Source organism: Staurois parvus, unplaced genomic scaffold (assembly GCF_062004578.1).
Source record: "Staurois parvus isolate SC_StPar_1 unplaced genomic scaffold, SC_StPar_1.0 ptg000629l, whole genome shotgun sequence".
Lineage (NCBI taxonomy): Eukaryota > Metazoa > Chordata > Amphibia > Anura > Ranidae > Staurois > Staurois parvus.
The window spans coordinates 1-22,704 of NW_028318425.1; the positions used below are offsets into that span (position 1 = coordinate 1).

The 22,704-nt window shown below is 43.8% G+C and overlaps 1 protein-coding gene across 1 annotated transcript in view; it reads right to left on the reverse strand.

The window, feature by feature from the left end:
- Positions 1–67: 67 nt before the first annotated feature.
- LOC149449333 (ras association domain-containing protein 8-like) overlaps positions 68–22,704 on the reverse strand; it is a gene marked incomplete at its 3' end in the record, with an annotated part of 107,075 nt that continues 84,438 nt past the window's right edge. Inside the window, 2 exon segments of the mRNA XM_089693355.1 lie at positions 68–894; positions 897–956. Of these exon segments, the coding sequence (XP_089549481.1) occupies positions 68–894; positions 897–956 (887 nt within the window).

Consider the following 22,704-nt stretch of genomic DNA (forward strand, 5'->3'; position numbering starts at 1 on the left):
TAGCCCACACAACTCAACCTCTTGGATTCTGTTCTTGACCCCAGTGAAATAAGTTTTCTTGACTCACCAAGAGACGCTTCGCTGCCTGTCCCAGTGACCTCTCCACTGCCTTGCCGCCGTTTTCCAGTCGTTGGCTTTCTTGACTTTGGATTTCGAGCTCTCCTTTGATTTTCTCAATTTTCCCCCTGACAATTTCTTCATTGATTTGGGACTCTTGCACCTCCCTCTGTAGTTTCTCTGCCTCAATGCCACTTTCAATTGTGTGGATTTTGTTTTGGTAGTCCTTTTTTTGGTTCTCACACTGGAGCATCCTTTGGGTCATCTCCTGCAACTGCTCCTTCAGCTGCTTTTCATTTTCCACTTCAATCTGAAGCTCATTCTCCCAGAATTCCTCTTCTTCAATCTCAACTTCGTTACGTTTGACTTTTTGCTCTAGTTTTCCGATTTCCTCCTCCAAACTCGACTTGTACTTCTGCTCCCAGTATCGGATCTCAGCCTCACTGGAGTCCAGCTGCTTCTCAAGAGACTGAAGTTTCTCTGTTTGTAGGTGTATCAGCTTTTTCAGTTCCTCCGCTGTGGTTTTACAGCTATTAAGCAACTTTTGCTTAAATTCCGATTCTTTGCCTTTGCCAAAAATGTCCATGAGTCCTTTGGCCCCACCGCTAAAGGTCAACGATTTCCTCTTTGGCTCTCTCCTTTTTATGGAGCGGTCATTTTGCGGTCGCAGCTTGGCAAGAGGGGGCAGGCTTTGCCTGTACAAAGTCCGTTCAGGTACATGAGCTATACTGTCTGATGTGGGTCTTTCGCTGAGCGATGGTCCCGTACGTCGCAGAATTAGCTGCACATCACTGGCGTACTGACCCCACTTGTTTATTGAAATCACTGGATTTTCGTGGGAGCCAAGTGTCTCTCTGTGTCTCTCCATTTCTCTATAAGAGTGTATCTACCCGTGCGACCTTGAAGAGAAAAAAGACAAAAGTGTTACAACCATCTGGAAAAGCAAAGTAACATTACTTTGTATCAAAAAACAAAAAACCTTGTTGTTTAGGAAAGGTTAAAACCCATTAGGTTTTTATTGGATGTCCTGCCGACCATTGTCCACTGAAAGTGGTACAAATCTAAACTTTATCGTTCACGGTAAATCTTCCAATGTCGACACTGGTTTTGCTGACAACTGTCTATATGTGGATTACCCCTCACTACCCGTGGGGTCTGCAAAACACAGACAGCAATTACAGTTGACTGTTGAATGTGATGCAGACAGCAGTTAAAACCCAAAAGGGGTATTAACCATTCCCTACCAATCCAATACTTAATTTTTTAATTTTTTTTAATACATTGTAACCATATATTTTTTGATGGGCACACTTACATAATAAAGGCAGCAGTGGGAGCCATTAGCTCCTGCTGCTGTCAATCAAATCCTGTGAGAAGGGAGCAGGGGTGGGGCCGAGCTGCTGTATGTGTCTATGGACACATAATCCAGCTCAGGAGCACATTCGCATGAGTGCTCCATAGCATACAGCTTGCTCATATATAAACATATAACTAATATTTTACTGGCTTATTCCGTAGAATTATAGAATACAAAAAGGGCATCGTCTTGGCTTAGCAAAGCCCAGACAGGCACAAGTCTCCTCATGGATGGGCAATCTGTAGTGTCAGTGTTGGAACTTACTAAAGCAGCCGACAAAATACATCAGCACTCATGCTACGTTTTTCAATGAAAAGTGGGTGGGATCAATCGTGTCCCACAATGATTCTGCATCAAGGTGTACAATTCTCAGTGATAAAATAGAATACCAGAAAAAAACTAAAATGACATATATAATACAGTCTGTCACTAGTATTAACAAGTCGTCCTTGTTTTTCTGCGTCTCCCCTATACCATAATTATATTACCTGTTGATCCTGCCAGAGGCTGAGCTGTACAACAGAGGGGCAGAGGCAAACTAATAAAGCACTGACATGGATACTTACAGCTGTCAGCTTCAAAGTGTTACTAAACCAACAACAGTAAAATCAGTCTGTATATGCAGTAAAGCATGCTTGTTATACTCACTGTGGAAACTAAGGGGTTAATCCTCTGCATTGTGTAAAAAGGCTGTCTGAACCTGTCTTCTCTGATTCTCCCCTTCTTCTACCCCCCAATCCATCTGCTAATAGTACAAAGCTCTAGGAGTCACTCTGCACATGCTCAGTTTAGTGTATATTGCTCAAGAGGTTTCGTTTTTTTTTCCGTCTTTGGGCGGGTCTATGTGAACGGGGCAATGAGAACTGTCCAGACAGAGGATCAGGAGCCATGCAGCTTCACAGGACAGTCAGAGGAGAATGAAAACTCCTCCTACAAGCTTTAATCAGTGCTCAGCTGCACACTGATAGAAGTCACAAGACAGCTATATACTGCTAATGAGCAAAAGGCGTTTAGCAGTTTAGATTTACTAAATTAATTGCATTTACATGTTCTGTGTACTGTAGGAGACCAGATATAGTGAATCCTGGGTTTAGTAACACTTTAATCTACATGATTTAAACCATTCTTCAAAAAAGTGAAAAGAAAACTATTACTGTAACCACTACAGAAGTGTTAGAGCTTTAATTTGCTTATCTCTTACTTAAAATCTATTTAAAAGTACTGTACATGTCCATCTATGACTCTGTCTACATGAATATTACAGCGCTGGTATCCCCACCATGAAATTACCAGCATGGATCTCCTTGTGTTTGTGTGGGTTTCTTACAAGAGTTCCAGTTTCTCACACTAACACGGAGCCATTTTAATATTACGATAATTATTATTATACAGGACTTATATTGTGCCAACAGTTTGCGCAGCGCTTTACAAAATGAAGGTAAACATTACAGTTACAATACAGTATGGTTCACGAGGAAACAGAGGGCCCTGCTCATTAGAGCTTACAATCTAGGAGATATCCTAACCCAACATTACACCAGATACTTGGTAGATGAGCTGAGTTCACATTATAGGCTCCTGAGGCATGTCCTGCTGGTACTTCTAATAACAGAAGGAAATCACAGGTTATATCCAGACAGTCGGTGACTACTCAGGAAACCATAATAATCTGTATGTATTCATTGTAAAAACTGCCTCAGCTGCCACAACTAAAAACATATGGGTACCTAAAACAGCCTCAGGCTGTGTGTGTCTATACGAGGGTTGTGGAGACACTGGAGTGTAAGCTCCTTCGGGGGCAGATGCCTATCCAAGGAGACCCACACAAAACAAAACATGTAAACTCCACAAAGACAGAACCCTGGGGGAATGGAACGCAGGACCTGTACAATAATGGCATGTCAGGCTATGGTTAGAAGAAGAAATCCAATAACTTTAGAGTATTAAACCTCAAAACCAAAAAGTTAATATATTGCAGCTTACCAATCATTCGATGTAGTGGCTGCATTTTCTTTAAGGCTTTTTTCTTTTCTGTTTTCACCTGCTAATCTGGCCAGTAACACACTTTCTATATTAGAGTGGATGAAGGAGCACAGGGAGCACTTTTGGACTGTAGCACTGTCAGTCTGGGGGGAGGGGAGTGTTAGATGTACTAGCAGATTTAAACACACTAACAAACTAAAACCAAACTCCTGCTGACACTTTATAAACAGTTACAGCAAACTATAAGGGTGCTAAATAAATACATAAAACTGATCATGTAAGCACTCCTGCCAGTGTTAAATGGTTTGTCTCATTTGTGTAACTGACATCTGTTAGAGAGCTTGCTCTTTTGAAAAAGAAACATACTTACTGGTTAGATGAAAATAGAAGAAAGCCTAAAAAAGAAAACTAATGCAGCCATCACCTCTAAGAATTGGTAAAGTGCAACATAAAATGTTTACTTTTAGGATTATTGCCGCTCTAAGCTTCATATTTTGGCTGCTGTGCTCTCCACTATACAGAGAATTCTGTACGTGCAAAAAAAAAAAAAAAGCATTATCACCAGATGGCGCCGTTTAGCTATTTAAATCTGATATCACATTAGGTGATCAGCCTCTGATGCTCATCAATTAAGGACCGGTCCAGTGATCCGGTATACACAAAGGGATTGCAGCACTATGGTGAAACTTATTTACAGAGGAACTTCAGCCAGGTTTCCAAAATCAAAAGTCAGCAGCTACAAAAACTGTAGATGCTGACTTTTAACAAACAGACACTCACATGTATCAAGATCCAGCGCTGTCCTCACCTGGGCTGGTTCTTCGCTGGTTTTTAGGTCCTCGCCATGGGCATTATAAACTGTGGGAAGCCGGCTCTGACTCCATGCAACTTCTCAGCCGGCTCCCCACTGAGCATGCGCAAGCCGCACTGTGCCCTCTGATCGTTCTCACAGCCTCCTGGGACCTGTGATGTGTCCTTGAAGAAAGTGGGCATGGGGGGGGGGGGGGGACATTTTCTCCCCCTCAAAAATAATATTTAAAAAAAATGGTAGAGGATGGGGGAGGAGGAAGAAAAATTGAACTTTCCCTTTTGGATGAAGTTCCACTTTAAAAGTACAGCTAGAGACCAAACGTTTTTGTTTTTTGTTTTTTTTAACTTTTGGATAGAGTGGAGATGGATTAGAATGCCTTGCCAGTTTTTATTGCTGTCTGTGTCCCTGATAGGGAGATTCACCCTCTATATATTTGTCCTGTTTACCATTATCACTGAAAGTGAAGATAAAAGAAAATCCAAAATTTTGGGTTGTCCCCAGAAAAGTAACAGGGAAAAACTTCAAATGGGGACACTAGTTCACATGACCTGGGGTTTCCAAGAAATTCCCTTAATTTGCAGGGATTTCCTCTCCATTCCTGTTTCGGCTATGGGATAGGAAGTGAAGGAAATTCTCTCAATGGGACTCAGATAGCAAAAAATAAACTGACGGGGGTTATACCCCCTCCCTTATGCTATTCAAAAAAAAAGAAAAAAGAAGTGCAATCTGGTGCAGGTGTCAATGTTAAACTAATGACACCCTGAAACAGATCACAAAACACAGTGAGACTGCCAGAATTCGCATTCATGTGATGCAAATCAAGTGTGAGAAAAAAAAGAGTCCTGCGCCTTTTGCACACCGCACAGACATTGCATGTGATTTGCACAAGAATGCGATGTGATTCCTGTGTGAATTACAGGCAGCGTCTGGCGCTGCACAAGTATGAACCTAGATTAAGATTTTACATTACAAATTCAGTGGCAACAGTTTCAAGCTTTTTGTTCTCTCTCAAACCAGTGAAAAACAGATTTGATACAATGCAACTAACCTTCCTCATTGTATCAGATCTTTCTTCTACTGACTTGGGAAAGAACACAAAGCTTGAAACTGTTGAGAGAGAGGGGGGGGAGAGGAGAGAGGGGGGGGAGAGGAGAGAGGGGGGAGAGGAGAGAGGGGGGGAGAGGAGAGAGGGGGGGGGGGAGAGGAGAGAGAGGGGGGGGGAGAGAGGAGAGAGGGGGGGGGAGAGGAGAGAGAGGGGGGGGAGAGGAGAGAGAGAGGGGGGGGAGAGGAGAGAGAGAGGGGGGAGAGGAGAGAGAGGGGGGAGGAGCGAGGGGGGGAGGAGCGAGGGGGGAGGAGAGAGAGAGAGGGGGGAGAGGGAGAGAGAGGGGGGAGAGGGAGAGAGAGGGGGGAGAGGGAGAGAGAGGGGGGAGAGGGAGAGAGAGGGGGGAGAGGGAGAGAGAGGGGGGAGAGGGAGAGAGAGGGGGGAGAGGGAGAGAGAGGGGGAGGGGGAGAGAGAGGGGGAGGGGGAGACAGAGGGGGGGAGACAGAGGGGGGAGAGGGGGGAGACAGAGGGGGGAGAGGGGGAGAGAGAGGGGGAGAGAGAGGGGGGGAGGAGAGAGGGGGGGGGGAGAGAGGGGGGAGGGGAGAGAGGGGGGGGAGGAGAGAGAGGGGGGAGAGGAGAGAGAGGGGGGAGAGGAGAGAGAGGGGGGGAGAGGAGAGAGGGGGGGAGAGGAGAGAGGGGGGGGAGAGGAGAGAGGGGGGGGAGAGGAGAGAGGGGGGGAGGGGAGAGGGGGGAGAGGGGGGGAGAGGGGGGGAGGGGAGAGGGGGGGAGAGGGAGAGAGAGGGGGGAGGAGAGAGGGGGGGAGAGGGAGAGAGAGGGGGGAGAGGGAGAGAGAGGGGGAGAGGGAGGGGGAGAGGGAGAGAGAGGGGGAGAGGGAGAGAGAGGGGGAGAGGGAGAGAGAGGGGGAGAGGGAGAGGGGGGGGGAGAGGGAGAGAGGGGGGGGAGAGGGAGAGAGGGGGGGGGAGAGGGAGAGAGGGGGGGAGGGGGGGAGAGAGGGGGGGAGGGGGGGAGAGAGGGGGGGAGGGGGGAGAGGGGGGAGAGGGGGGGGAGAGAGGGGGGGAGAAGAGGGGGAGGGGGAGCACGGTTTTAATGAACACACAGCTGTCCTATGATTTTAAAGGATATTGTGCCCTTCTTAGATTAGAAATAATAGTTTAAATGAATAAAGTGTATGGAAGCCCAAAGAATGAACTCGTTTGTTCCCTCTTGGCCTGTTATTTATACACCATTGATAGCATTTTGTTAGCCATTAAATGAACGTAAAAATAAAACACTGTTGATCTTGCCAGAAATATTGTTAGCTGATAACTTTCTCTGTCTGTAATTGTAGGGGGGTCCTGTATTCTTGTCCTAGGGTGGAAATGCTGCTATCCAAAAGGTACAGCACAGCACTGTCAACGTAGAACAAGAAGTGTGTTACTGGCGGGATCACCAGATGAAAAGGAAAAAATCCTGAAAAAACCAAATGATGTCAGTATCCCTAGTGTGGACACAGACAGCAATAAATCCTGTAAGAAGGTCTAAGTACCCCCCCCCCCCACCAATATGAGCACCCTAAAAAGAAAAATAAATTGGTTTTAATTCTAATTAGTAAAAAATATGATGATTTGCTGAGACATGTTACAAAAAGGAATTGATTTCCTGAATAAGCCAAATCAGCAAGGCTGTGACTTTGCATGTTTAAAAACACAGGAGCCTCATGTTGCATCCCACATATTACACGTGGGCAATACTGGTGCCTGATGGAGGGAGCTTGCTGTCAATGGTGCCAACAGCAGAGGGGAAAAAGGCCGCCACGTTTTGTTGTTATAAACGACATTGCTCACTATCGAAGCCAATACAATGGACACGGGAAGGAATATTTTTAACATGGCTATACAGATCACTTAAAGGTAACCTGTCATGAAAGCTGCCAACAGCAACCTGACCTTCTGAAAATGCTAAGCATCTGTTTGAATACACTGAGACAAAATTTACAGATAAGGACTTTAGACTCTCCTGTCTGGTCTACATACTTGTTAGGGGAAGTTACAGTGTAAGCTCCTCTGGTGCAGATACTGGTGTGATCACCTCAATATTCTCTGTACACCACTGCGGAATATGTCAGAACTATATAAATGTCTAGATGTGTGACTGTGGGCTGACAGAGTGTAAGCTCCTCTGGTGCAAAGACTGGTATGATGGTCTCTGTGTTCTGTGTAAAGCACTGTGAAAATATATCAGACCTACATTAATGTATAATAGTGTCTGACAGTGGTGGGACGTTAAGAGTGTAAGCTCTTTAGGAGAAGAGACAGATGTGACTGGCTCAATGTTCTCTGTACAGCACTGCAGAATATGTCAGGATGGGATATTAGAATGTAAGCTCCTCTAGAGCAGAGACTGATGTGACTTGCTCAGTTTTTTTTACACTGCACTGTGGAATATGTCAGAGCTACATAAATGCCTTTGTAATTATACAATGTGATTGTGATGTACTCGAGTGTAAGCTCCTCTGCAGCGCAAAGGCTGATACAAATGGCTCAGTGTTGTATAATGATAGTGTATTGTGTTACTGGTTTGAAGAACATTAGAGTGTCAGCTCTACTGGTACAGAGACTGATGTGAATGTCTCAGGGTTCTCTGTACAGCGCTGAGGAATCCGTCAGAGCTATATAAAATGTATAACAATAGTGTGGGACTGCGGTCAAGCTTTGCAGTGTAAGCTCCTCTGGTGCAGACACTGATGTGACTGGCTGATCATTTTCTGTACACCACTCTGGAATAGGACAGAGCTGTATGTAGGTCTAATAACAGTGTATGACTGTGGACAGACATTAGAGTGTAAGCTCCTCTGCGCAGACACTGATGTGACCAGCTCATCGTTTTCTGTACAGCACTGTGTAATATGTCAAAGCTTTATAAAGGAACAATAATAATTGTATATGACTGCGGTAGGGACATTAGAGTGTAAGCTCCTGGGGTGCAACAGCCAATGTGAGTGACTCTTCGTTCATTGTAGTAAAGTGTCAGCACAATATAAATGAAGATGTTAATAATAACATATCTCCAGGGGCTGTGTAGGGCTTGTTCTCCAGAAATCAGCAGGTTCTTAGCAGGGCTCATTCTTTGTTCAGAACACCCCCCACCTCCGCTTTGACAGGAATTTCTGTAATTGTTTGAGAGAGATCAGACTTCAGTCATCCCCCTGCTGAGGCCGCAATAATCCTCTACAGGACAGTCCGGTAAATTAAGCAAAACATGGGCTTCAGAGGGGAAGTCAAAGGTCAGCAAAGCTTTATTAGGGCCTGAAACTGCCAGGACCTCTCCAGAGAGGAGGGCAGGAGGTACTGGGTGGTACTACAGATGGGCATGTGGGCACACACACACACACACACACACACACACACGTATTGCTCAGATAAAATATTTGGGTCCCGACCTGTACACAGCCCTTTTTTGCCTTCTGCCTCAAAATGTAAGTAGTTAAAGCTCATCTCCAGGGAAAACAAAAACCCTCCCTTGCAGTGGGGCTGCCTTATGTGTACATCTAAGGTACCAAGAAATGCATATCTACTCCGCTATGTTCTGGTTTGTGGAGTGGCCCTTCTAGGTTATAGGCTCCACATTGTACTTGATGAAGTCAGATGACCTGCAGCTGCTGGGCGTAGGGGACAAGTGGCTGCAGAGAAGTATGGTGGGAGCAGAGGATCAGGTAAGTACACCTGATTTTTCTGGTATCCCAGACCTAAATGAATCTTTACCACTGCAGTGTAAAGGCACAGCCATTGCAAGGGAGGATCTTTATTTTCCCCAGAGTTCAGCTTTAAAGCACAAGTAAAACATTTTTTCTTTGTTTACCCCACATTGCCCTGGGTCTGTTATACTGTAACTGCCCCACAATCCCCCTCCCCATTATAACACCTCACATATGCTTCCCTGTTACATATAATTCCTCTGCAGCCCCCACCCCCTTCAATTATATTTACCCTCCACCCAACAAAATTATAATTCTCCTATGTCCTGTCCCCCCCCAAATTATAATTCCCCTGAAGTGTCTCCCCTTCAAATTATAATTTTGCTGCAGCCCCCCTTCAATTATATAAAGGTAATAAAACGAGTGCTCCTAAAATATGGTAAAAAAAAAGCAGCTTGCATAAGGAAACCCCTAAAATCCTAAAACATACATATATAATCAAGATGCAGCGCTCAAAAAAATATTGAAGTGGAAAAGTGATAATAAGCGTGCAAAATTATGCGCTAGCTAGTGTTATAAATGTGATGTCTTAATGAAGACGGTAAGTAATTATAAAGTTACAACAGTATATCGTCTCATGTTAACACATTAAATTGCATAAAAGTGATATATAAATATATAAAAGTTCATTGAAGTATTCAAAAGGTGCGTCAGTATTCCCAAGTATGGAAGGTATCAATCATTCCCATTAAACTTGCATCGAATGATAATAATAAGGTGCTCGTGACATCCGTGATAAGGAAAAAAGGGTGTGCTTGCAGTCACCGGATGAACAATAATACGACGCATGTAATATAAAGGGCACTAGTGGTCATCTGGAACACGGTGGGGATGTGGCTCTCCGATGGTGCTTGGTATACCCAGGGAACGTACTCCAGACCTCTCAGTGGACCCTCTCAGATAGTGGGAACTGCTCGTTGGTATTACTTACACCCAGCATGTTAACCTTTCCCCCACAATTCTAATTTCCCTGCTGCCCCCCCCTTCAATTTTAATTCCCCTGCACCCCACACTCTCACATTGCATACAATTCCCCTGCACCCCTCTTCCCCAGGAGAGTCTCTCAGCTCTCCCCCAGCCATCATCACTCCGTCCAGCTCTGGCTAGTAAACAACCGCTCGTTACCAGGGAGAACATGCCACGTGATGACGTCAGTAAATCTAGGAGGAGCAGCGAGCCAGACTTGTCCTGCAATTGGGGAGGGGAGGCCGAGCAGACAGAACCATTCATGTCCTCCCTCCTCAGAGGTCATGGTTCCTCCTCAGAGGTCATGCTTCCTCCTCAGAGGTCATGCTTCCTCCTCAGAGGTCATAGTTCCTCCTCTGTTGTCACCTCATTCCAATCATAGCCCATATACCTATTTGATGGTGTTAACCGGGTGCGGTCTGCCCCCCCATAGCGACACCACTGCTTTAAAGTGGAAATAAACCCAATCACTAATATCTTATATATGCTTTATCATGTTACGGTCTTATCAAAAATAGTTTAATGTATTTTTAAATCTACAGATTTCATTATAATCCTGCTGATCCTGCCATGAAGATCCTACTTCAGACACTTGCTGTTAGTGGGTGACAATGCTCTCCTCCCTGTTCTCCTGCATTGTCACCTTGTCACATGAACTTCCAATGGAGACTACAAGAGACTATTTCAACACACATTATGCAAGCATGGATCACTGTTTTCATTGCGTAAACTTCCCTAAAAAATGCCAAGCAGCTAATTGCTGGAGTGCATGTAGACAGGAAGCAGCAGCAAACAGGCTGCTTGAGATCAGAGGAGCCAAGATGTGATAAAAAGGGGGGGGGGGGGGAGGAAAAAGGATTGTATTTATTAAAAGGCAATTGTTTATGATACACAGAGCAAATGGATATTCTAACCCTTCTCTGCTCTATCTCGTATGAACAAAGAAAAAAGTTTTGTCTCAATGGCAAACTTGTGCCAGATGATGTCACTATCACAGGAACGAAAGGGGGAATGAAAAACCATTTTTGCTGGATTTGAGCCTTAGTAAACATAACTCACCGTGAATGCTCAGGCGGACTCACAGAAAATTTGGGAAGGGTGAGTGGACAGTGCCAAGAGATATGACCTCCTACAGTTTCACTGCCAGTAATCTTATCTCTATAGAGACCCGATCATCAACTTCTGTACCAAATTGCAGATAAAAAGCACCACAAATATAATGCTTACCTGCAGTGTTTTTTACTTTCTATAAATGAAGTTCTATTTACTTACAATGTGCCATTGAACCCATGGGTGTAAAGGGGGGGGGGGGGCATCGACTGTGCTGGGCACTCATGGGGATAAGAGGGGAGTCTGCTGGGCACTCCTGGGGGGATTCTGTTGGGCACTCCTGGGGGTAAAGTGGGGACCCTGCTGGGCACTCCTGGTAGTAAAGGCAGAGAACTCTGCTGTGCACTCCTTGGAATAAGAGTGGGACTCTGCTGTGCACTCCTGGGGGTAAAAGGGGGACCCTGCTGGGCAATCCTGGCAGTAAGGGAGAGAACTCTGCTGAGCACTCCTTGGTATAAGAGTGGGACTCTGCTGGGCATTCCTGGGGGTAAGAGGGGAGCCTGATAGCCACTTTTGGGGGTAAAGGGGGATCCTGTTGAGCACTCCTTGCAGTAAGGGGGAGAACTCTGCTGGGCAATCCTTGGTGTAAGAGGGGAGTACTGTTGAGCACTCCTGGGGGGGGGGGGGGGGGACTCTGTTTGGCACTACTGGAGGAGGTCCTGCTATGTTCTCATGGTGGTAAAGGGGGGGGACCAAGCCAGGCACTCTTGGTGGTAAAGGGGGGGACCTTCCAGGCACTCTTGGTGGTAAAGGGGGGGACCCTGCCAGGCACTCTTGGTGGTAAAGGGGGGGACCCTGCCAGGCACTCCTGGCGGTAAGGGGAGACCCTGCTGTGCACTTCTGTGGTACGGGCAGACCCTGCTGTGCACTTCTGGCAGTAAGGGGAGGAGGTGTTATTCATTCATAAAAATGATAGTCATTCATTTACAAGACTTTTTTCAGCCAAAAATATTTTTAAAATACAGGATGTAGTCCTAAAACATTTGGAGATCCCTTCTATACAGTGTCTCTTGAGTGTTCTGGTTCTGCTGACATGCTATCCAAAATGGCAGAACCCAGCAGTAGTCCCAGGACTAGTGGCTATCTACACAAAAAAGGCTTTTACAAATAAATAACATGAATAAACTATGTTCAATGCACATGTTGATGACATGAATGGTCTAGTGAAAGGATCTCTCAACTCACTCTGCAGTTCTAATGGAGTTGAATCCTGTTTATTGCATTAAGGTTCAGAAAAACAGCATTCACTGTTCCAGAGGATATATTTTATTCTGGAGTGTGCATACCTTTGGTGATTGTTCTCTCTGAACCCTCACCCCTGGGTTAGAATATCGATCACCATTTAACTCCGCAGTTTGTAGATTTGTGGTGTAAGCACTGCCGCCTGTCCCACTTTCACAGCAGAATTACCTTTTTAATTTACCTAACAAACACTTTAATGCATTTACTACCAGCCTGGTATACAATGCTGTAGTAGGGGCAGAGGTTCAAGGCTATATTGATCCCTCTCTATTGCAGCTTGCTCGGTGACCCTGGGATGTTTTACGATTCATTTGTAAAGTCATCAGGCTCAGCTGCGATTGCAACGTCAAAATAAAGAGCGTACGGGAATCCAACCAATCGCATTGTGACATTTTCCCACCAAGGTCATCCAGCAGAATCTAATTGAAGAAGAACTGGAAGAGCCGTCATGCACACACAGGATGCTTTAGAAATGTATATATTAAAACCTAACTGAATTTTCAGTTTAAATCTGCTAAAGTCTTACAATTAGCTGCAAAGCTAACTCTACAGATTGTTTAGCCAACTATGGCCTGAGTAGAAAAGCCTGTTCCTTGCCTGCATGCTATAGAGAAGGATCCTTGCTCACAGTGTGAAAACAGTGGTCTCATGTGCCCTGCTGATTGTACAGCTGTAGGTCTAACTCAGCATGGACACAGTTGTACCTTTACAGGAAGATCACCGCTTCCACAAAGAGCAAGGGTCCTTCTCTGCAACATGCTGGCAAGGGACAGGCTTTTATACTCAGACTGTGGCTGTTTTCTAATGAAAGTGAACTGTAAAGCCGGCCATACACGGGTAGAATTCTGAAAGAATTTTCTTTCGAACACCTTTTCTAAGAATTTTTGTTCGCATTCTGCACCATTACCACAGCAACGGCTGATTTTCGAGCAAATATCGGATTTGAGTGATCAGGCATCTTGGAAATTTTTTGAGAAACAAATTAATTTCTAATCAATGGTGGAAGAATCATGAGAGAAATGTAATTGAAAAAGAAATGAGCTGTGACCTGGAAAGAAAAGAAAATTCTTGACCATGAAAATTCTTGTCTGTAGCAACATGAGGTGACTTAGTTGGTCGAATTTCGAAATCAATGGTGGCATCATCAGATTACAAAATTTCAGATTTCTAAAGAAAATTATTTGGAATTCGACCCATGTATGGCCTGCGTTAGGGACCATTCACACTGTCTCGCAAACTAAACCGCAGCGGTTTAGTGTGCGGGCAGCTCTCGACTGCAGCTGAAGGGGACGTTGCGATTTAGTGGTTCAGTTATTAACCGCTTTCCCGCCGCCCTATAGCAGAAATACTGCTACAGGAAGGCAGAGGTGTGTAAAATCATGATTTTGCAGGGGTGTGTAAAATACACGTGATTTAGCATTTCTGGGTAGGGGGCACACATGCGGTCTTGGCTGTCAATCACCGGGTCCCGGACAGTGATTATTCGCTAGCACCTGGTGATCGCCGAGTATTACGGACGGGGGTAGAGAACTGTGTGTAAATAATACAGTTCTCTACCCTGTCAGCTCCAGCACACTGCTTTGTATGGCTCTGCATAGCAGAGCCATACAAAGCAGTGTGCTTACAGTTGAAAGCACAGACACAGCTTGCTGTGACACAACACACAGTTAACTCTTTGATCGCCCCACATGTTAACCCCTTCCTGCCCAGTGCCATTAGTACAGTGTCAGTGCTTTTTATTAGCACAGATCCCTGTACTGGTGTCACTGGGGATGTCAGTGACACCAAGCCAGTCCCCCCCTCTCCCCCCCTTCCCTTGTCAGAATGCCCACCGCAGTCCCGCTATAAGTCACTGATTGCCGCAATTACTAGTAAAAAGAAAAAAAAAAAAAAAGGAAAAAAATTCCAGTATATATACCACCATTTGTAAACGCTATAACTTTCACGTAAACCAATTATTTTACACGTATTGAGATTTTTTTTTTTTTTTTTTTTTAGCAGACATGTAGCAGAATACATTTTGGTCTAAATTTATGACTAAATTTGATTTTTTACATTTTCTTACTGGACATGTGTAATAGCAAATTCAAAAATAACGTTTTTTTCCTCAAAATTGTTGACATTTTTATAGCGCAAAAAATAAAAACCACACTGGCGATCAAATACCACGGAAAGAAAGCTCTACTCCTGGGAAAAAAATGACGTAAATTTCATTTGGGTGCAGCGTTGCATGACCGCGCAATCGTCAGTTAAAGTAACAGCGCCGTAATGCAAGAAATAGCCTGGTCAGAAAGGGGTGTAAATCCTCTGGAGGGCAAGTGGTTAAAGTATATGCACAGCCAATTTTTATTTAGATAAACGCAAAGTGTTCTATGTGCATATCAGCATGTTGTAGAGCACTAAACATACTTTATCTGCTTTGGAATTAGAACCTTTTTGCCGCTTTTATTCCCTGTGTTTCAGGGGCCCTCATTGCAGAACACTGTAAACATTGCATTGTTTCCATTCAGCTATATGCAGTGTACACAGTACAGTATAGGACACAAGAATGCTGCAAGAATGAGGCAGAAAACACCTGTTTGGTGCATAGGGAATTAATAAAAAGTGTCGGAAACCAGCTTTGTTTCAACTGGAGTGCAGCCATTCAGCTTCTCAAGTTTCTAAGCTGTGTGTAAAAAATGAAATATAGAAGCTGACTGGTTGGAATGGGCAGTTGCACCAGTTGAGACAGGACTAGTCTCAGACACGTTCTTCCTGCCTGTAGGATGTCATATGAAATCTTGGACTTTCAGTGGTTCTTCCAGGATGATGCCTGCAGCTACAGGACTCATCCCGGTATTGTTTGCTCAGCAAGCGATTCTCTACAATGTAAAAGCCATCCTAGTGGCAAACTAGCCACTGGATTGCTTTTACAGGTGCTGTCTTCTAGTGCCTCTCCAAGCTCTCCCGAGTGATCAGGGAACCTGTCACCATAGTCAATAGTTCCACTGGCTTACAATAGAGCTCCACAGGGACCAGATCGTCCCCGACCATCTCTATGGTGTTAAAAACCGGAAGCGACGAGTATTTTGTCACTTCCGATTTCGGTCTTCTGTTTACAGGCCATTGCCGGTTGGTACAAGCATCGGATCAGACTGACCTTGGTCTGATCTGATGCTGTTAAGGGCAGAGAAAACATCTGGGATCTAGCAGACCCCATAGGTTTCCAGTAAAGAGAACCTGTCACTGCTGGTTGTCATGAGGAATGGTTACATTCCTGGTGACAGCAACAAAAGTGATGAAAAAAATGTAGAGAGACAGTGTAAAAACTAAAAAATTCAAATAAAATAAATTTTTTAAAAATTGTTTAAACGCACCCCATCCCATTATATTCCAGCACAAAAGGTGAATGCACGATTCGGTCCTGCATGCATACCTATACAGCAATCGCATCGCACATGTAAGGTATCATTGCGAAAGTCAGAGCAAGAGCAAGAAATCTAACACCACACCTCCAGTGTACTTCTAAACTGGTAACCTGTAAAGGCTTTTAAAGTGTTTCCTATAAAGATTTTTAGGTATTGTAGTTGTGTGCTGTTCCACTAGTGTATGTAATTTTAAATTGTGACATGTTAGGTATGTATTTACTGGGCGTAACATCTTTTATATTGCACGAAATGGAGTATTATATTGTGTATGTGTGCACTAAAATTCATCAGAGTGTATTTTTTTCACAAAAATGGCTGTGGAAATACCATGCGACATAAAAAAAGTTCAACACCCACCATTTTATTCATCATAGGCAAGTGATTAATCCACCCCCCAATGTCCACTGTCTTGAGACCTAATTGAGGATAATTATGCTGCACTGCACTCAAGTAGTCACTAGAGAAACATCACAATCTGCTAAAAGCAGACAGCCCATCCATAAGTATATTTAGGCCTGCTCATCCCCAGTTTCATATGATTTCAAACAGCCAATTTTGGGCAGCACTATGGCCTTTCCTTTTATTCCCAGTATTGTACTCATTCCAGCAGAGGCAAAGAAAATGTAGAAAACTAAATATTGTGTTTGGAATGCTGCAGTTGTCTCTGGGTGTGTATTTATGCTTTAGAACATAGACATCACAGGGGTGTGGAAATTTTTTGAAAAAACTACTTGTCCAGGGACTAAAATCGGTGTCCCAATCTACTTGTCTCTCATGACAATCTACTTGTCCAGATATAAAAAAAAAAATTACATTTTAACCAAAATCGTATTTAAATCTGAGGTGCTTTTAGGAATGTCTGGGGCTTTTAAAAATAAAATAGAGGGTTTATGGAGACTTAAATGTTTAATATTTTTAACATTGCGTTGTGTATCTCCTCCTCCCCTCCCTGCCTGTCTCCAGCACCGCACCCAGGGACTAGCTAAGAGGGGAGAGACCTTGCAGTGTATTGAGCACCAATTGGCTGCTCCTCAGGAAAGGGGGGGGGGGGGTGTCGGACTTATCTTTTATCCCTTTTTCTGGCAGAGATGTTTCTGCCACAAGTTTAAAAAATCATTTTAGGCCTGAAGATTACATAAAACCCCCAAAAACAGGATATATTTTTTGAAAGCAGAGACCCTAGAAAATAAAATAGCGGTAGTTCCAATTTTTTATGTTGTATTTTTTACTGAAATTTTATGGTAATATGCAAGTAAGTTAATTTTAGGGCACAAAAAAAACAATTATATAACCCTATTTTTTTTTAAATATAAAAGATGAAATTGCACCCAGTAAATAGATATCCAACTTGTCAAACCTTAAAATTTGTGCGCGCTTGGGAAATGGTGACGAAATTCAGTACCCTATATTTTCTATAGGTGACAGTTTTAAAGGTCCTTATAGTTCATCAGTTTAGCATTACGGAGGAGGTCTGCTGCTAGAATTATTGCTCTCATTCTTGTGTGCGTGGCGATATGTGACGTGTATCGCAATTGACGTTTTCATGCGTAGGCGCCCCAGCTTGTGCTTTTACGTTTGTACGTGCATTTATGTAGGGGTCTCAGTTTTTTTTTGGGGGGGATAGTATGTGCTTGGGTGTAACTTTCATTTTTACAATTTTTTTTTATCATCACATAGGGGACAAAGTCCCAAATGTGATGATATTTGGTGACAGGTTTTCTTTATTGAGACATACAATGTCTTCCCTGTGCTCCCCTGAATGTAATGCAGTGCACATCGCACTGCATTACATTATTTCCCAGCCTCCATAGCCAGGAATCTCTCAACAGAGAGCCTGCAGCTCTTTTTTTACCTTTAGCCCTTGCCTGCAGCAGGGCTAAAGGTAAGAAAAAAACCTATCTGCTTGGCTCCCATAACTACATGTCCTGGGTGTCGGGCGATATGAATTCAACATCCCTGCATCATCAAACAATGCAGTAAAAGGCGCATTAAACCATTCTGCCAAGTAATGTGTCAGGGCAACACTTCTGGGCATTTATTTATTCTCACGAAGCGCATGGTACTCCCCCTGACAATACCTTCTTCTGCTTTTCTCTTCAGAAGGATGGCACCACTGTTCAGGCATTATATCCAGGGTCACCATCTACTTCCTGGACTGAGATGCCAACACAAAAATGTCATGTAAATCTTGGTGGCTGTGCAGTTCCTTGCGGTGTTCACAAATACACAACACAGATCAGGCCCCGCTGCAGCCTCTTGTCTTGTGACAGGCTACAAAGTTATAATATTGCTGTCTGAGGAATGCCTCCGCCTGCCTGCAGCAGACTGAAGGCCTCATCTCAGTCTAGGCAAAGCCATTGAACTAGAGCTCAAGGAAGGGTATTTACGGTAATAAACCCTTTTTGTAACAAAACAGTTGCCGTATATTGTGACAAGAATTAATTTGCACAGTTTTGTAAAGTTTCAAAAAGGCCCTTTATAAAGACCAGAAGGGACTGTAAAAAGGCAAAAAGCATAAATGCTGTTTCATTTGCTTTCCTCGCAATGACTGCAGAAACTAGAAGGAACGTTACTCAGCAAAGTCCTCGCAAGAACGGAACTTAATTGCATTGTAGCCGTGCAAGAAAGCGTTTCGTTCCTGAATGGAGACAGCTGTGTGACAGCGGGACTGCGCAGTCTATTTAAAGGCTGTGCGCTCATCTCTCTTAATGATTAGACACAGGAAATTGTGGTGAGGCCGTCTGGATAATGATGTCCTGCGTGTGCGCACTTTCAAAGCGGCAGTTTGGAATAAAGGAGAACACTTCCTGCAGTTTAATGGATAGGGGGCTGCAAAGAAACAGCTAAACACACTCTATTACAACTGCGTAGAATGATGCAGAGCTAAAAAATGCAAGCCACCTCTGTCTGTCCTTCCTTCCTAAATACTCTATTAGGTCTCCCCTAAAGAAGTCCATATAGAAAGGCTCCATTTCATCATTTATAGCGGAGGTCTCCAAACTTTCTAAACAAGCGGTCAGTTTATAGTCCTTCAGACTTTAGGGGGGGCAGATAGTAGCTAGTGGGGGTAGAAAATGCATCAAGTTTGGTAGTCATTGGAAGTAAAAAAAAAAAAAATACATAGCATCTGTGTTCAGTAGGAGGAATAGTTCCCCATCACTGGTGCCAATGGGAAGAATTGTGCTCCATCGCTGGTGTAAGTGGGAAGAATTGTGCTCCATCATTGGTGTCAGTAGGAGGAATTGTGCTCCATCATTGGTGTCAGTAGGAGGAATTGTGCTCCATCATTGGTGTCAGTGGGAGGAATAGTTCCCCACCATTGGTATTAGCAGGAGGAACAGTGCCCTATTATTGGTGTCAGTGGGAGGAATACTTCTCCATCATTGCTATCATTAGGAGGAAAAGTTCTCTGCCATTGGTGTCCATAGGAAAAATAATTCCTTGCCATTGGTATCAGTAGGAGGAATAGTTCTCCACCATTGGTATTAGCAGGAGGAACAGTGTCCTATTATTGGTGTCAGTGGGAGGAATAGTTCTCCATCATTGCTATCATTAGGAGGAAAAGTTCTCTGCCATTGGTGTCCATAGGAAAAATAATTCCTTGCCATTGGTATCAGTAGGAGGAATAGTTCTCCACCATTGGTATCATATAGAGGAATAGTTCTCCACCATTGGTATCAGTAGGAGGAATAGTGTCCCATCATTAGTCAGTGGCAGGAATTGTGTCCCATCATAGGTATCAGTAGGAGGAATTATTCCTCACCATTGGTATCAGTAGGAGGAATCGTTCCCCATCATTGGTGCCAGTGGAAAGAATTGTGCTTCATCATTGGTATCAGTGGGAGGAAGAGTTCCTCATCATGGTACCAGTAAGAGGAATAGTTCCCCACCATTGGTGTTAGCAGGAGGAACCTTGCTCTATTATTGGTGTCAGTGGAAGGAATAGTACCCCATAATTGGTATCAATGGGAGGAAGAGTGCCCCATCATTAGTATCATTGCTGCTTCACAATGTCTTTTGGCCCAGCTTTCTTCTAGTCTTACAAGTGTTTGGTTTAGACAAGAGAAAGGGATTATATCTCTGGACAAACTGCTACTGGCAAGCCTTTCTAATCTGTTGAACCATCTTGGCCTGAAAATGTCATCAGTTTGGGGTACCTTAATTGAATGTTTAGTGTGATTTTTAAATCTGTCCTGGAAGGCCTCATGTGCACACTGGATGCATTTTCAGCTTCTCTTAGGGGTGTCCAGTGTTTTTTTTTTTTCTTTCTAATGAAGCAGAAAAAAATCCCCATTGCCAGCGCATTCAGGAGCAGCAGCGGTTTGGCAGAAAAAAAAACACGTCTAAACGTATATAACACTAGGCGCATTTAGTGCTTAAGGGTTAATGCATTTCAATGGGCAGAATAAATTGTTATGGCCAGTGAAATGAGTTAAATGCCTTGACACATGAAAATTCTGCCAAAATGCCACAGCCAGGAGGAAGTGTCAAAGAGAGAAACATCCAGCGTGCCGAACGCCTAAATGTTTGTGTTGCCGCTTGCAAATATTTCTGTTGATGTTGCCAACAGCAAGTTATTTATTCTTTATTGACACTTTCTAACATAAGCTTCAGAAACAGAATAGAATTTGGCTGCTTTGGACAGTACTTTAATTGATGGTGGTATATTTAAAGTAAAATTCCATTTCCCTCCTTCTTTTAGTTTTGACTGGACACAGATTATAACTTATATCAGGTTTATATTGCTGTCTATACTAGAGCCAATTTTGAAGATCCACCCTGACAGTTTGTCTTGTCTGGACAACAGGGAAAAGGAAATGCAGAGTTTAAAGGTTCCCACCAGAATGTGAATAAAGGTGTATTGTCCAATAGGTACACTTGTCTCTACTACAGATATCGAAGAAGGGATTCCCTTTAGCTTTGGGGAGATTTCCATTCACATCCTGCTTTGTCTCTGGAACAGGAAGTGAAATGACCAAAAGGAAATTCCCATGGTGGGGGCACAGACAGCAATGGAAACACAACAGAGGTTGTAAGGTTCTCCTCAGCTTTAATAAAAGTTTCAAGTATGTGTGTTTCTGTATTATCCTTGTCCTTTTTTTGCTGCAGAAGTTATACTGCTCAAAATAATTAAAGGAACACTTTTGAAAACACATCAGATCTCAATGGGGAAAAATCTCATGCTGGATATCTATACTGATATGGAGTGGGTAATGTGTTAGGAACATAAGGATGCCCCATCGTTTGATGGAAATGAAAATGATCAACCTACAAAGGACTGAATTCAAAGACGCCCCAAAAATCAAAGTGAAAAAATGATGCAGCAGACTAGTCCCTTTTGCTGAAATTTCATTGCAGAAACTCAAAATGGTAATCGGTAGTTTGTATGGCCCAACGTGCTTGTATGTATGCCTGACAATGTCAGGGTATGCTCCTAATGAGACGACAGATGGTGTCTTGGGGTATTTCCTCCCAGATCTGGATCAGGGTATCACTGAGCTCCTGGATAGTGAGGTGCAACCTGGCGGCGTCAGAAGGACCGAAACATAATATCCCAGAGGTGTTTTATTGGATTTAGTTCAGCAGAGTATGGGGGCCATTCAAAGGTATCAATTTCTTCATCTCCCAGGAACTGCCTGCATACTCTTGCCACATGAGGCCGGGTATTGTTGTGCACAAGTAGGAATCCAGGACCCACTGCACCAACGTAGGGTCTGACAATGGGTCCAAGGAATTCATGCTGATACCTAATGGTAGTCAGGGTGCCATTGCCTAGCCTGTAGAGGTCTGTGCGTCCCTCCATGGATATGCCTCCCCAGACCATCAATGACCCACCACCAAGACGGTCATGCTGAACGATGTTACAGGCAGCATAACGTTCTCCATGGCTTCTCAAGACCCTTTCACGTCTGTCACATGTGCTCAGGGCGAACCTGCTATCATCTGTGAAAAGCACAAAGCACCAGTGGCGGTCCTGCCAATTCTGGTGTTCAATGGCACATGCCAATCGAACTCTATGGTGTCGGGCAGTGAGCACAGGGCCCACTAGAGGCTGTTGGGCTCTCAGGCCACCCTCATGAAGTCTGTCTCTGATTGTTTGGTCAGAGACATTCATACCAGTGGCCTGCTGGAGGCCAATTTGTAGGGCTCTGGCAGTGCTCATCCTGTTCCTTCTTGAACAAAGGAGCAGATACTGGTCCTGCTGATGGGTTAAGGACCTTCTACGACCCTGTCCAGCTCTCCTAGAGTAACTGCCTGTCTCCTGGAATCTCCTCCATGCTCTTGAGACTCTGCTGGGAGACACAGCAATCCTTCTGGCAATGGTATGTATCGATGTGCCGTCCTGGAGGAGTTGGACTGCCTGTGCAACCTCTGCAGGGTCCAGCTATCGCCTCATGCTACCAGTAGTGACACTGACCCTAGCCAAATGCAAAACTAGTGAAAAACAGTCAGAAAAGAGGAGTAGGAAAAAAACATCAGTGGCCTCCACCTGTAAAACCATTCCTGTTTTTGGGGTCATCTCATTATTGCCCCTCTAGTGCACATGTTGTTAGTTTAATTCAGGGTGGATAAAAATCAATGATTTTTTTTTAAAAAAAATCAAAAAAATCAAAAAAATCAGATTTTTTTTATTTAAATCAGATTTTTTTTAAATAAAATGCTTTTTGCGGAAAATATATTACCATCCAAAGGTTATTCCATCGTGAAATAAAGATTATTTTTTAATTATGTAGAATAAGGCTGTATATGTTTAATTTTTTTGGGTAAATAAATTCCATTAATCCATTCACAATGTCATGCTCTTCCAGAGGTTTTTGTAAGATTATTGGGCAGTTTCTCTGCCTACAAGATATTATCACAGATGCTCGGTTTACTTTTGCAGTTCTCAAAACTGAATTTGACTCAGCGGAGATCACATGCCTCTTCTTCACAGCAAAAATGTTATAACATGAACAGAGTTAAGAAAAAGACCTT